At 35.1% G+C, this 15,208-nt stretch overlaps 1 protein-coding gene across 1 annotated transcript in view; it reads left to right on the top strand.

Moving 5' to 3' along the window:
• Nucleotides 1–10,659, top strand: part of LOC121975122 (embryogenesis-associated protein EMB8-like) — a 41,438-nt gene extending 30,779 nt beyond the window's left edge. The window contains exons 10-14 of the mRNA XM_042526543.1: nt 1,881–1,937; nt 2,001–2,131; nt 2,217–2,300; nt 9,830–9,899; nt 10,038–10,659. Of these exons, the coding sequence (XP_042382477.1) occupies nt 1,881–1,937; nt 2,001–2,131; nt 2,217–2,300; nt 9,830–9,899; nt 10,038–10,502 (807 nt within the window). The 3' untranslated portion in view covers nt 10,503–10,659. The remainder of the gene's footprint in view (nt 1–1,880; nt 1,938–2,000; nt 2,132–2,216; nt 2,301–9,829; nt 9,900–10,037) is intronic.
• The last annotated feature ends 4,549 nt before the right edge of the window (nt 10,660–15,208 follow it).

Raw genomic sequence — 15,208 nt, 5'->3', positions numbered from 1 at the left:
ACCTTTCGAAGGCGCAGAAACCATTTACAAGTTTGGATACAAGCACAAGTATAATGAAAATAAACACGTACTAAATAATACAAACAAAGCTTGTCAATCCAGTCTGGAAGTCCTAAGTGTCGCAACACTTCTCTTGGTGCTTCCTCGGTCACACATGCAAAATGATGAATATTTTTTCCAACTCAAAGTAGGAGGATTGAATGTGAAATTATGTTGCTCTGCTATTGAGCCTTCTTTTATAAGACTTTATCGTTCGACTGATCCAAATCTGATCCCGCAAATTCGGCGCTTGATTTCTGTCTTTATAGGATCACATGATCGGTTGATTGAAACTTAATGTTGTCCGAGTCTATGCTGACGATCTGATCAGATTGTATCTCTGTGTGATCTGCTTATCCGGTCAACTGATCCTCAAGATCGGTTGACCGAACCTCTAGTTTCATTCGCTAGCCATATCACATCGCGTCCAATCGTTGAATCAGGGTTCGATTGACTGATCCACAATATCGGTTGATCGATACTTTCTTTCCTTCCTGAATCCTTGTCGACCTTATCTTCGAGTTCTCTAAGTTTTTAGGTCGACCGAAAAACTTTTTAGAATGATAGAAAAACTTTTCTAGTCGACCAATTGAAAAACTTTTTAGGTCGACCGGAAAATCTTTTTGGTTACTCAAAAACCTATTTTCAGATACAACAAATGCACATATAAATACATCTAGTTCTTAAATCTACCTTACCTCTAACCTATTAGACTTGAGTTCACTCCAAACTCCTTGTATACCTAGGGTTCATTCCCCTAGGAGTTTTTCCTTTGCCAACCATCCGGTCACTCTTGACCTGCTTGGGCTTTTCCTTACCTAACATTCGATTCTCTTAATTTGCTAGGACTTTCCATTTGCTAGACTTCCTATCAACTTTGACTTGTCTAGACTTTACTTTTGCCGGATCAACCTTGACCTGTTTGGAGTTTACCTTTACCACACATTCGGTCAACCTGAACCTACTTGGATTTTTCCCTTACTGGTCATTCGGTTAACCTTGACCTAACTAGACTTTCCCTTTGCTAGTCATCATTGACCTGGCTAGACTTTCACTTTGCTAGTCATCCGGTCAACCTTGACCTGACTAGACTTCTCACTTGACTAGGTCAACCTTGACTAGATTCCATTAAACATATTGTCAAATAAACATCAAAACCCTAGAGGTCGATTGCACCAACACAAAAGACAAAGTAGACATTTTCTTGTGAGGAATCATTGCGCTTCATCATTTTGATACATAAATCTCAGTTGGTACAGAGGAATAACATTTATATTTGAAATTTAAATATAAAGTTAATCATTACTTGATTATTTGATTCTTAACTTCCAAATGATTCCCCACTTTGGTAATAATGTAGATAGCTTAATGAAACTATAACCATACTGAGTCACTGATTGGATTTGTCCAAATTCACTAGTCTTGTAGTGATATCTCTATTAATTACTTGCTTCATGGTTCTTCTAGACATCTCAGAGTTAGGAGTTATTAATAAGTAGCATACTCAATCTTGTTACCCATGAACTATAAATCTGGATCTAATTTTAGTTAAGATTTTTTTCTTTCTTCACTAGGAGTTGAACATTATTTTCTGAAATACAATTTCTGCTCAGTAGAAACAGTTTTTTTTCTTTTCAAGATTCGCTAAATGCTATTGAGTTTGATTTGCACTGTATACTCAAACAGGCCACTTTAATAGTAAGGCCCATGCCTCTATAGAGTAGTCAACTTAGCTTTGAACTTGAACATGATGTGGATGAAAGGCCACTTTAATTCAATAATGTTTGATTTACACCTAGTGATAGCTTATCCATTTATTTTCTGCTCTGTTTCTTTTGCAGTCACTTTCTGTCCGTGACTTTGATAATCATGCTACTTGTCATGTTGGGAGGTTTGAGGTACTATCTGGCTATTGTCTGGAATTATTTTTGTGAGTTAAAGATATACTGCATGTTTTTCAGACTGTAGATGCCTACTATCGGTGCTGTAGCAGTGTGAATTTCATTGGAAATGTAGCTGTTCCATTGTTGTGCATTAGTGCATTAGATGACCCAGTCTGTACAACAGAAGCAATTCCCTGGGATGAATGCAGGTAAGGAGTAGTTTCTCTTGCTGAAGAAATTGTGTCCTAAAAGATATATCTTTGTTTCTTTGATCCCAGTTCAATGATTTCATAGGGCAAATAAAAATGTCATATTGGCAACTACGAGACATGGTGGACATCTTGCACATTTTCAAGGGTTAACTGCAAAAAATCTATGGTACTTGCATCTTCTCTAGCTATCTTGATTGTCATCTTTTTCCCTTATTTGGGTGCATTGGGATTCCTGACAGATAAGAAAAACTTGTTCGCCATATAATGGGCACTATTCTAAAAGTTATTCGTTCTGTGATGATTACAACATAGTTAGTTTGAGGATTCATTTTGTGCTGGTTGGTACGGGTGAAGAATAAAAGCCTATATCTAAGCATACCTAAGTTCAATAGGTGACGAAAGGGGCAACGAACTTCCGACAAAACTTATAATTCTACTTCCGACACTTGTCCTTGCACCATTAAAAATTCATGCAAAACTAAAAACCTTATTCAAAAGGAAAACTAATGTTACTTGACGAGACTAGCCCATAAGAAGAGGACTTGGAGGATTTCGATCCAAACAATCTATATCCACAGGACTATATTAATCTAACTTATTTGTTAACTATAATTAAGACCCAAGCCAATCTAGATTCCTTAATCTCTAGGCTAAAAAAACTAAAAATTATAGGAGAAAACTCAAGCAAATAATGGGAAAGCGACAAGATATATTGTAAATTAAACACTATTAATCCTGATTGTATCATCAAGGCACAAGACTTAAAGTATACAAATTGGGATAGAGAAGAATGCAAAAATCATATTTCCCAATTTCTTACTCTTGGAGTCATACAAAAGTCTGAATCTCGACATCGAAGTACAACCTTCATTGTTAATAAAGGAGCAAAACAGAAAAGAGGACAGTCTAGAATGATATTTAATTATAAACATCATAATGATAATTGCCATGAAGATGAGTATAAAATACTAGATAAATACCAACTACTCAACAAAATCTAGAACTCTAAATGGTATTCCAAATTTGATATGAAATCTGAATTTTGGCAAGTAAAAATGCACACCCAGACTCCATACTCTCGAAGGATATTTTGAATGACTCGTAATGCCTTTTGGACTTAAAGTAGCTCCTTAAATGAAAGATGGATGACATTTTAAGAGGAGTCTCTTCTTTTACTTGTATTTATATTAATGATGTACTAGTATTCTCTAAAATCAAGGAAGAATACTATGCACACCTAGATATGATTTTTAACTTATTTGAGAAACATGGGTTAATGAAGGAGAGCCTTGGCACAACGGTAAAGTTGTTGCTTTGTGACCAAAAGGTCACGGGTTCGAATCCTGAAAACAACCTTTTGCAAAAAATAGGGTAAGACTGCGTACAATGGATCCTTCCCCGGGACCTCGCATAGCAGCGTGCACCAGGCTGTCCTTTTTTTTTTTTTTTTTGAGAAACATGGGTTAATAGTATCTAGAAAGAAAATGAAAATAGCTACAACCAATATAGACTTTCTTGGAAGTGAAATTGGACAAGGAAAGATTGCTCTACAAGCCCATATATCAACAAAAATTTTGGAGTTTCCAGATAAGATGATATAAATAAAAATGATTCGCTCTTTTCTTGGCCTTCTCAATTTTGCTTGACCATATCTTAAGAACATTGGCAAAATCAGTGGTCCTTTATATAATAAAACATCACTTACAGGACAAATATTTTAATCAGCAGGTCAAACAGATTAAAACTATGATTAAACAACTATTAGTCCTTAGACTTTGACTATTTAATAATAGAAGCTTATGGTTGTGAAACTGGATGGGGTGGAGCTCTATTTAGAAAATTATCTAAATATGATCCAAGATGTCTGAATCCTTATGCAGATATGCATCTGGAAAATACAAAGAAAAATGATATCTTACTTTGTTAGCTATGAAATTGTAGCTGTTATTTACTGTCTAGATTCCTTTATGTTATTTATTTGTAGCAAGTCTGAAATCACAATTAGAACAGATTGTGGAGCTATGGTAAGACATAGTCGACAAACAAAAGGATTAGAAAAGAATTAGGTTCAAAAAGATGGATTAAATTCACCGATACCATTATCAATAGAGGATTAAAATAAATTGGGAGCATATAAAAGGAACCCATAATTCTCTAGCTGATACCTTATCTAGACTTTTACAGGAATATTTCCTTTGGTCTACAGGACAATGGATAGACAAAAGAAAGTCGGAACTTATGGACACAAAACTATGAGGTTCGGAAGTCAAGAGCTTCAGCAGTAGACACATGATACTTTCCAATTTGATTTAAGATTAAAGTTGGATCCTATCTAACAATGTCTTATTGATAATATCTGGAATATTCCTAGGGCACCAGGAATTGGTAATCATAAGATTGCAATTATTAATTCACTCTCTAACTACTTAGTAACAACCGTTCAGAAACCTATGGAAATGAAGTATTCTTGTTATGCTCTCTTTTCAGGAATTCAAGCATGACTCTATGCAATCTGGGATGAGTTAACGCTTGTCATTAAAGATTGTAGTAAGCCATCTTACAGAGGCTTTTATTCTTGCAAAGAAGCTATGGACTTACTTAGGGCTAGAGTAGGCCCAAACTACTTTATCAATAACTCACTTAAAACTAAAGGGCAAATTGCTTCAGACATTGAAGACTTGTCAACTTCTCTTGACAACGAAAGCTATTATACTTCTACCTCACAAAAAGATAGAGACTTACTATTTGTACCATACAGACCTCAAAGGCCCATGGATTACCAATCCCTAGAAATTTTGAAGGCCAAGGCTGGAAAAATTTCAACTACTAAATTTTCTGGGCAGAAAAACCTACTAGAAGATATTCAAACTTATATTAGAACTCTTGGAGATACTTCTACTTTCAAACAATTATGAAACTTGGGGAAGCTCTTAATTGGTTTCATCAGAATCCAACCACCAGTACCACCATAGTATATGGTGAAGAATACAATTACAAACTTCAATGCCAGAAAACTTTTCCCCAATGTACAAATCCAGACACTAGCTCTCAGCTATTGATGTTATCTACTTTACTCTTTTCGAAGAGCCAATATTCACTTCGAACACTTTGAGCATGAAAACTACTGAGGATGACTTATTACTTCTTTCACATCAATGGACTTTGGTCTTCTACAACAATTATGGATTCACGACTTGGACTCGTTACCACAGTTTCCTTGCAATATGCTTTAGAAGAAAGAGAAACTTTTATATTATGCTCTTTTGATAGTTCTCCACCTGAATGACTCAATTTAAAAATTGAACCAGATAGACATATTATTAAACTTGACATACAAGGAGTAAATGTACAACTCCCATTCGAATAGTACTCTTCAAATCCTGATATGGAATGGACATCTACTAAACTTCTTGAAGAACAAATAAAACATTGGCAGGTCTCTGTTCAAGGAAGCTCTTGGCTATGGGATCCCTACCTAGATCCTACAAAATACATTGCCGGGGAAACATTTACTGAAAAACTGGTCAAAAGATATGGGTACGGGGTTCTTCCCCTTCAAATATACAACTCAACATACAACAGTTTGTCATTTCTACCAAAAGAAAAATAAAGAATGGTATGATAAACATAAAGGTAGCTCCACTCCATAACACGGGCAATCTACTTCCACCTTACTAGCATCTATGAGCTCAGTTCAAGAAGCGAATCTCATCAATATGATGGAACTGTAAATAAAGCTACTTTTTGAAAGCATTAACTCTTTAACTCTTTACTTTCGGTTACCACTTAGCATGCTGACTCAGCAAACAGTGACAAGCACTCAAAGATTCTTCTGATCAATATGACACAACATACACCTAAAGATGCTTCTAACAATATGACTCAGCACCCTCAAAGCTTCTTGGTCCTTGGTGACTCACCCAGCTTTTGCTTTTCTAGAAAATGCTAGATGTCTCTCCTTCCTCTCCCCTCTTTTTCGTCCTCTATAAAACCCCTCTCAAACCTGCTAGTGAAGAGATCCAAAAAAAACAACCCCCCGAAGCTTGTAAGCAAGTCTGTAAGCAATAATATAATAGTTTGCAAGTCTTTTAGCTTTCTGCAACTCCCTTCTTGTACTTTCCTTCTTGTACTTGCCTTTGTAATAAGTTTGATTATACATCTGTATATCAGTTTGCCTTTATGCACCTTAATAAACTTATATAGGCCTAAGAAGACTCTGATTTTCTCTTCACTTTGTATCAAGAATCCTCAGTCCTTATCTGAGTATACACTTGTAGAAAGGTATCTATCTATGGGAGACGATGGACCTACCTTTTTCTCTAAGCTTGTAAATCCTGTGCTGGCTAAGTAAGGCAATAAAAGCTGAGAGTAGCTATTGTAAGACCTGAAGACACCGGGGTAAGGCTTGAGACAGAAGACGATAGATCTTGTTGCTCCCTAATAGGTGAGGCTCACTGGTGAGAAAAATTATCCTCCTAAGTGCCTAGATCCATCTCAAAAGCCTAATCTTCCTAAAACAAAGACTGGTTTTCTTAAAACCAACCCTTAAACTAAATTCACAAAATACATACTTCTGTATTTCCAGAAGCAACCCTACAATGCCATAGGCACACTACTTAATTCCAAGAATTTAATTCTTGGAGCACCAACCGCGTAAAATTATAGTATCAGAGCTCATTACGACTTTGAAACACTTAGTTTATGCTTTCTACTACTCCACAGGGAGTTAGAAAGTTAGATTACTTAGACTTAGACTTAGCCTTACAGCCAAGAACAATAATTACGTTAGATCAAAAGAAACATAGTTATTATATTAGAATCAAAGCACATACTCATTGTCACCACATAGACAATTCTCACTTAAATTCTATTACAAACTGACTGAAAAGTCTCGGAATCTCTGTACAATCACAACAACAAGATCTCCAACAACAGATTGACATCTTTACTAAGACACTTAGAACAATCAACTTCTAGCTGAGGTATTAAGGAATCTGGATTATCTAAAAGAAACTCAGAAATCCTTAAAAAGAACTTTTAACTTGGATAGTATCTCTACAAAACAAGATATGCTAGCCCTTTCTGACCTTATACAGAAAAGTAAAAAGACAACTAGTGTGGACACGGAGTTGAAAACCATACTAGCACAATCTAAGGAACTGATTGCCACTAATAAAACAGAACTTTATGAAAAATTAGACTTTGTACAATACTTCAGGAAATCAAGTATAAATGAACAAACTTTGATTAGAAAACACTTACTACGAGGAGGCTTTAGACTACGCCAGACAATTTTTTATTACCAAAGAAGAAGGCTATTGTAATCTTGAATTAATTGGGAAAGGTGATCAAATAATCACTCAGCATAACAATACTATTTTAGCCCTTCTAACATCACTTCACTATCAATTCTCTTTGTTAGAGAATAGGTTATTAACAATAGAAAGACAAAACTTAGGAAATACGCAAGCAATGGATTGGAAAGAAGCATTGGATAATCTTAATAAAGATTTAAGCAAACTTTCTCTTGGAAAACAATCACTAGGAAACCACCAATTACTTCAAAGTTTTTAACTTATACCTCACCAAAACAAAATGAACCTAACAAGAACTGAACCTTTTACTGGTCCTCACAAATAATAAGAGAAAGACCAATTGAGGCCAATACTACTTCGTAATTAGACACTTCTCACACGAAATAGTTTTTCTAATACTGGTCCCCACATATTAGAGGAAGAAATTGATATTGAAAGAGATCTAAATTTTTTCTCTAATGAGCAATTAAATCCACTCAATCCAAGGCGATTATATAGTCAAGGAATACTTAACTTCTCAACTGCAAGTAACTGTAATTGTAATTGTGGGCAGATTACTTGTAATTGTCAGAAAATTATAATTACAGGGCAATGATCAGCAAATAACAATTATAATATAAGTAACTGTAATCATTAAGTAAATAATTAATTATAATAAAATAGTTTTTAAAAGTTACAACTTATTATAAGTAACAATACTCATATTATCATGCCTCCATGGGTTGACATAGTTGGTATTTGCATGGATGGTTGCTCTAATAAGCCTTGGGGTCAATTTCTAATGGGTGCAAAATGTCTCACTGATCCCCATGCAAAGGGCCGCTATGCTAGGGTAAATGTTCCCCTTGATTTATCCCCTTCCCGAGAGTGTGGGGTCACACTGGGGGACGTTAAGGTGACAACTTCACCTTTTGTTTCAATAATTGTATTATCATTAATAATTCTATTAAACAAGTATTGAAACTATACCCATGGTACCAAGCCTGTGTTATTGTTGCATTGTCTTCCTAACCTGCTAATGCTTTGTCTAAGTCATAGCATTGGTTATTCTATTCCCTATTAATTCCTATGCACTAAATACTCCTTTGCTTAAATACATAAATGAACTTGGAATATTAATTCCCTTGGAATTGTTGTTCTCAGATCATCCCTGGCTATTTCTTACTCCGTTCCAAGAAATACTTATTCCTGCTTTATTCCAATGCCTCCAATTGGTAACTACTTCCATTCTATTTATTTTTCCATGAAAACATATTTTGAATTGCTGAATTGGCCATGGGTGAAGGTGGATTTGACGAAATTAATCAAAGAAACAAGTTGGGTGGGCCAAGTAGCTGAGTGAGATTGACGATTTGGGCAAAGCAGGAAAGTCCGACAGTTGGGCATCTGGTGAGTTCAATGAGTTAAAGAGGCTTGGACGAGCATGGCAGGCTGTTTGAGTTGATCAGACTAAGTAGATTGGATGAGATCGAAAGCTGTGGGATAAGCCAATTAAGTTAGTTGTACCCGGCAAGCTAAACAGATTTGGCTGGACTTGGCCACACTCTTGCCCAGACTTTTTAGTTCAAGTTCAGGCTACTGACTCTCCACTGCCACATGAATGATCCGCTCCTCTGATTATGCTTCTATATAAGTTCATAGATTAAAGTGATTCAATCGATTAAATTCTCATTCTTACCCTCAGGAGATACCTTAGTAAACAGTGAAAGCTTCATCCTATGTTGAAGTAGGCTCTCTCATCCCTTCCCATGTCCCATGGTAGGCTAAACTAGAAAGAGAGAGGTCGTCGCTCTAAGTCTAGAAGTCAAGCAGCAAAACCTCATCTACCATATCAATTGACATTTTAAAGAGAAAAAGGGTTGGCCTAACCTAACCTACTGCTCCTGGCTTGAATCCTCGAGGAAGGATCCCTACTCTTCCCCTTTGCTCCACTGAGCTGAGGTGAATCGTACAGGCTAAATGTGCAGATTATGCTAGGCAAGCCAATCAAACCGGTTGAATCAAGCAGAATAAACAGGAAGAGCAAACCAGTTGAATGGTTGAATGGAGCTGGTCGAGCATGCCTTACAAACAACCAAACATGCGAAGTCGGTAGATTGGGGGACGCAGTCACACCATGTGGGGTATTTTAGTCTTTTAGAGCCATTCCTTATTCATATCTATAGTAATCTTATAAATTAAATATAAGAATAATTATTTCAAATTTATTTTATTCATTGTCTATTATATTAGTTGGGACTAGTTATTTTTTATTTATTTATTGTATATTTTATTCATTGAAGCAAACGCACTGTAAGGTTATATAAAATTCTGAAACTAAATTTGTGTATTGTCTATGTGATATTTCCAAGTAAATGATTTATTATTATTATTTTTGCAGGTGGGTTGGAGCGGTTGTTGAATACCTCAATGTCCTACATTCAAGTCCATTCATGCATCAACAGAAAAAGGTAGCCTTTTTAATCTCCAACATATGGCGTGCTGATTGTAGAGATACTTGATAAAGCCATATAGGACAACATCCACTAGTCATGAGTCACAATTGACATAATCTTCTGTTTTGATCATATATAAAAACATTGACGCAGACACAAAACTGGGGCGTGCATCATTCCCTTGAGTCAGGCATTGATAAGGCTCCATATGTTAATATAATGGAAGATGGAATGGTTGCTCCAATGACTACTGAAGGAGCAGACCTCGTGACCAAAGAGGACTTGCATGTTAATGGATTGTGCCACAACCCCAATCCTCACGACAAATGTGTCCTCGGTGTTGAAAAATCAGATGGAACAGAAAACATTGACATGGACCATGAACCAGTGGAGCCAATTCACAAAAAAGAGGTTGAAGGCATTACTAAAACCATCCATGATATGACTGCTCCAGTGAAGAGATCTCTAAATCAGCTGTCTCGGCGGTATGATATGTCCAGGTGGTTGTTAGCTTATATAGCCATCGTCACAACTTGGCCTCTACTTGGCTCTGCACTTTCTTTTGTCTTCCGGAAAAAACTTACGGGCATCCTCCCATTACCATGGCGTAGAAGATAGGTTATTTTTTTATACTATATAATTTTTTGGTTGCAAGTACTTGGTTGAAATTGTATTGTAATTTACTTTATTGGTTACACCAATAAACAGCCTTCAAAGAAGGATTTACCTGTATCCATCATTTGACTAAATCCTATATGATTTCATGATGAGCAAAGGATGATCATGATACGGAATAGTAGCTGTGGGATTTGCCTTTAGAGAATTGTGCCTCTAGCCTTCTTTTGTAGAGTTGGTTCATTGATCGAGTTGTTAAATCCAGTGCTTAGTTAGTGAGTGCCCATCAGTGAGATTGATGGTCCTTACTGAGTTATCAACTAGCCCACTGAAGGTGTATATGAGGGTTTCATTCTTGTAAGTATGAAGTTGACAGAATCATCGTCCAGTGTAAATTTGTCTTGCTCTTGTTTCTAGTTATGGATACACAAATTAGTAAAACCATGGCTGTCTTAGTCTTCGTTATTGTTTTTATAAAGAAGAGTAATCTTAGGCTGTGTTGGGAGTAAGATCGGTTGGTTCGGGTAGAACTAGTGAGTTGGGCATGCCGATTTGAGTGAGACAAGCAATTGGGTTGGGTAGGTAGGTCCTGCAGTCCAGTAGTTAGGTGAGTTGGTTGGACTCAAGAGGTCGGGTAGGCACATTAGGCCAGCTAGGAGGGTCGTGTGGTCAGATTTCATAGGAAAGCTCGGATAGTCCAGTTAATTCGCTTAATCTTGCTAAGCTAATAAGCAATGCTAGAGAGCTCGAGGGTGACAATTGAGGGCTCATGGTGAGGGAGAGGATGGAGGGAAAAGAGTTATTTATTGGGGCACAGGGACTTTGGATGGGTGAAGAAAAATCACTTCTACTTTCATAAAGGGTAGTTATTTTCTCTAAATTGCTAATAGTGTTTGTTGAGCGAGAAAGATTTTCACCAAACATGATTTGACATGATAGTAAATACTCAAAATTAATTTATCTATATAAATTCATGACCATGAATATTGATCAAGCATCTGACACAGATGTCAGTAGTGCTTCTGTTATTACATATACTAAGGGAATTTATAAAAATTAAATCAGTATCTGAGTTTGGTTCGTTGAGCATAAGTTCTTTGCCTTTGTCTTCGGGCAAAGAGGTGGAGGTTGGCTAAGCTAACTCTGCTTCTAGCAAGTTAAGTCGAATTTCCAACACAGATACCCTGGTTTCAAGCAAAATATGTTTCGTCTACTACCTCAAACTTGATGAGTAACGGGTATCATGATAGAAAAGATTTGTTGTAAGCATATATTGCATATTTGTTTTTTTTTTACCGATTTTGCAAGTTCCTCTTCTATCTACTATGGCTGGGTAGAAACCATAAGTAAAATAGGGAATATTATCTGATCTGGTTTTTAGTATCTAATCATGAGAATATTCAGGTAAGTCAGATTGTCCTATGGTAGCCATACTTGGGTTCAAATCGTCAGAGAGAACAGATCCTCCCATTGATCTAATAGCACATCCATTTCCTAATGAAAATGGTCGTATGGATCTGGTGCTCTACATGGATTATCTAGGAATGAATTTATCAAGGTGTAATAAGAAGAAGATTGTATGCCCTCAATCTCTTCTACGAATATTATGGAATAGATGGAGGAAGTATCAAAAACATCTGATTGTATTTCTACTAAGTCTAAGTTAGTATAAGTGACAAACTTAGCTTCTCTTTAGTACAAATTCTTTTTGTTAGGGCATGCATAAAACAAATGTCCTGGTTCATTACAAGCAAAACAAGTGACAGTGTTCACATATGTTTTCTTTGGTTTAAACTTCCGGACATGTTTATCTTTATTTAAATAGGGTTTCTTTTCCCTACTCTTTCGTATATAGTACGTTTTTCTAGGCTTAGTGCTAAGTTTAGGTTGTTGTGTCATGAATTTTCTAGTGGATTTAATTGGCCTTCTTTTCTGGCGTTGTCTATGTTGATTAAGTCCATATTGTTGTGGAGTATATATTTGGCTACAAAAATCATATTGTTGATTTTTAAATTGTTTGTGTATTTGGATGCACATGCATTTTTCTTTAAGGACTGATATGATATGTTGTATGCGTACCTCTATATTATCGTATTGAGGTGTTACTTTCATGTCTGTCCATACCTTATAGCTTCCCTCTATCGTAAATCTCTAAGTTTACTAAATAGCTATATCCTAATATGAATGGTATAACAAAGGATATATTGTTTTATAAGCTTCATGCTTCCTCTGAGAAATTTGTTTCTAAGTAATTTTCTCCTACCCTCATCATAGCTTCTCCAGTTTCTATGTCAATTCATGTCTTGCTTAGTAATCTCTTTTGATAAATACAATTCATTGTTCTAGATACATTTGATGATCATCACATTCAACTATGTTTAAAAGTACTGAGTTTTTCCTAAAGTAGGTTATTTTGGGTGGCCTTTTTTTTGCCTATGATTCGAAGTAAAGGATTATTGTTTGTATATGGAATTATTTTTGTTCTTGGGGGGGGGGGTTTTCTCCATAGTCCATTGTTCTCATTGAACTTTTGGGGTATCTGACTTGTAATGGTTGTGGTCTCGATGTGCCTGAGTTACTAGATTCTGCAGGATTCATAAGATTGACTTCTGCATATTTTTTTAGCAATTATATTTTGTTCTTCATCAAAATATAATTTCCAATCCTTATCAAATTTGTGTTGTTGTTTTTCAAAGTGTTCAAGTTTCACTAGGTCACTTGGAGTTAGGTGGATTGCTATTTCTGCGAGCATGTACATGAATTCATTTAAGTCATAAAAAAAACCCTTGTTGTGATGAGTAATTTATATTGTGTGTTTGTTGGTTTAACATATTATTATTGTTATTTTCAATATTCATTAGATTGACATTATCATCTTCTTTGTTTTCCTCATTGTGTGATATGGAGGGTTTATAATTGTTAAATCTAACTATCGAGCCGCCATTCCTATCATTATAGATTATCGAGTCTGTTGGTTGAAGAGTTTGTGGTTAAGTGTTTAGATCTAAATTGAGGCTCAAGGCTAGTCTTGCAAGGGTTTTTTGAAGAGAAGTCTTTAGGTTTTAGGAAATAAATTTCTCTTGTAGTAAGTGCTTCAATGATGTTATGCATTTGTACCTTGAAGCTATTATTAATTTGAGTCATTGTCTTACCTAAGAAAATTATATCAATTTGTATGTTATGTTTCTAGAAATTTCCATATCCTTTTCCTTGAACAGTGATTTTAATATGTTTGATGAAATCTAAAATAGTTATATTGAAGTTTGGGCAGAAGTACATAATGCCTAGATTAGTATTCATGTTTATCTCAATAAATCCTATAATTGTCTTTTCATTGTCTGAGAATTGAGAGTCACAGAGGACTAAAAATACCTTAGCTCCTATATACTTTTTCTCATTAATCCTCTAAGACCGAACACAATTAATCCTAAATGGATATAATTGTGTCTTCGCTGTAAGAGTGTTCTTGCAGACTCTTCAGTTATAAGGGTTTAATCTTTCTTTTCCTCCATCAGAAAGACGTAGAGGTTGTATCTTATAATGTCTATAAAGTGTTGTAGAAAAGGATAGTATTCCTTGGTTGTAGTCTTCCATGATTAAGTGAATTTAATTATTCATTGGAAAATATTACTAAGTTTCTTTCTATATCTATCAGTTCTTTCAATTGATACGTGGATGTACTGTTATACCATCTAATTATAGTATTTATCCAGGAGTTTGTATTGGTTTCTATTTGTCCTCTCACTATTCGTGAGGAGCTTGCAAATTATTCAGTTTGAGTTATTGTCAAACTCATTTTGATGAATAAGTTAGGAATGAATAAGTTTTAGGTTATCGTCTAAGGATTATGTTTCCAATGGATAACTTACTTAGGTTTTTTGTTAAGTTATCTATGCTTTCTCTCCACTCTGTGGCTTTGGTTGTCTTTTGAATTTGTGTTTCTACTTGGAGTAGTTTGTTTTCTAGTAGTGTAAGTTTATGGTATAATGATGATAATAGTATTAGTATGGTATTGTTTTGTTGAAATAAATCTTGATTTCCTTATCTAATAACTTCTAGTTTACTATACCTATTATCCTAATTTTTGGAATATTATTTAGAAAATTCTAATGTTTCTTCATAGTATGAATTTTCAAAGTTTAGTTTGTTTATTTATATTTTATGTCTTTAAGGGTTTTATGTATACCTTTTAGTTCTTTTTCAAGTTGAGTTTTATGTGATATAATTAATTCTTTAACCTGAAGTAAAACAGTTCTAGACTATAGTTCAAATTATTTTGACTGAAGTTCCCAATTCTTAGGTTTATGTTCTTCAATAAGTTTTGAAAGGCTTACTATTTCTTTCTTGGTAGGATTATTAAGTACATTTAATTGACTAAATCTTTTATTTAAAGAGTCTTGTGCGTCTTTTAAAAATTCTATATTTCTCCTTAGATCTTTTATTATCTGAGTTTGTTGAATTAAAGTACTACATAGTTGTTTTAATAATATTTTTATTTGGCTTTGTTGTTCTAATACTGATGTTCTTGTGTAAAGAAGTAGGTCGGTGATTGTATTTAGGTGGGGATTATTATCAATGTGTACATAATGGTCGTGTTTGGCTCTAATGAAGCATCTATGCTTATGTTGATTAGCAGTAATAATTGTTCTAGCCGGAACTTGTGTGGCTAGATCTAGAAAGTCTAACCTCTGTAAGTTGATTAGATTAAA

Source organism: Zingiber officinale, chromosome 4B (genome assembly GCF_018446385.1).
Source record: "Zingiber officinale cultivar Zhangliang chromosome 4B, Zo_v1.1, whole genome shotgun sequence".
NCBI classification, from domain to species: domain Eukaryota; kingdom Viridiplantae; phylum Streptophyta; class Magnoliopsida; order Zingiberales; family Zingiberaceae; genus Zingiber; species Zingiber officinale.
The sequence above is the reverse complement of the archived record's forward strand: the minus strand, read 5'-3'. Positions and strand labels throughout refer to the sequence as shown.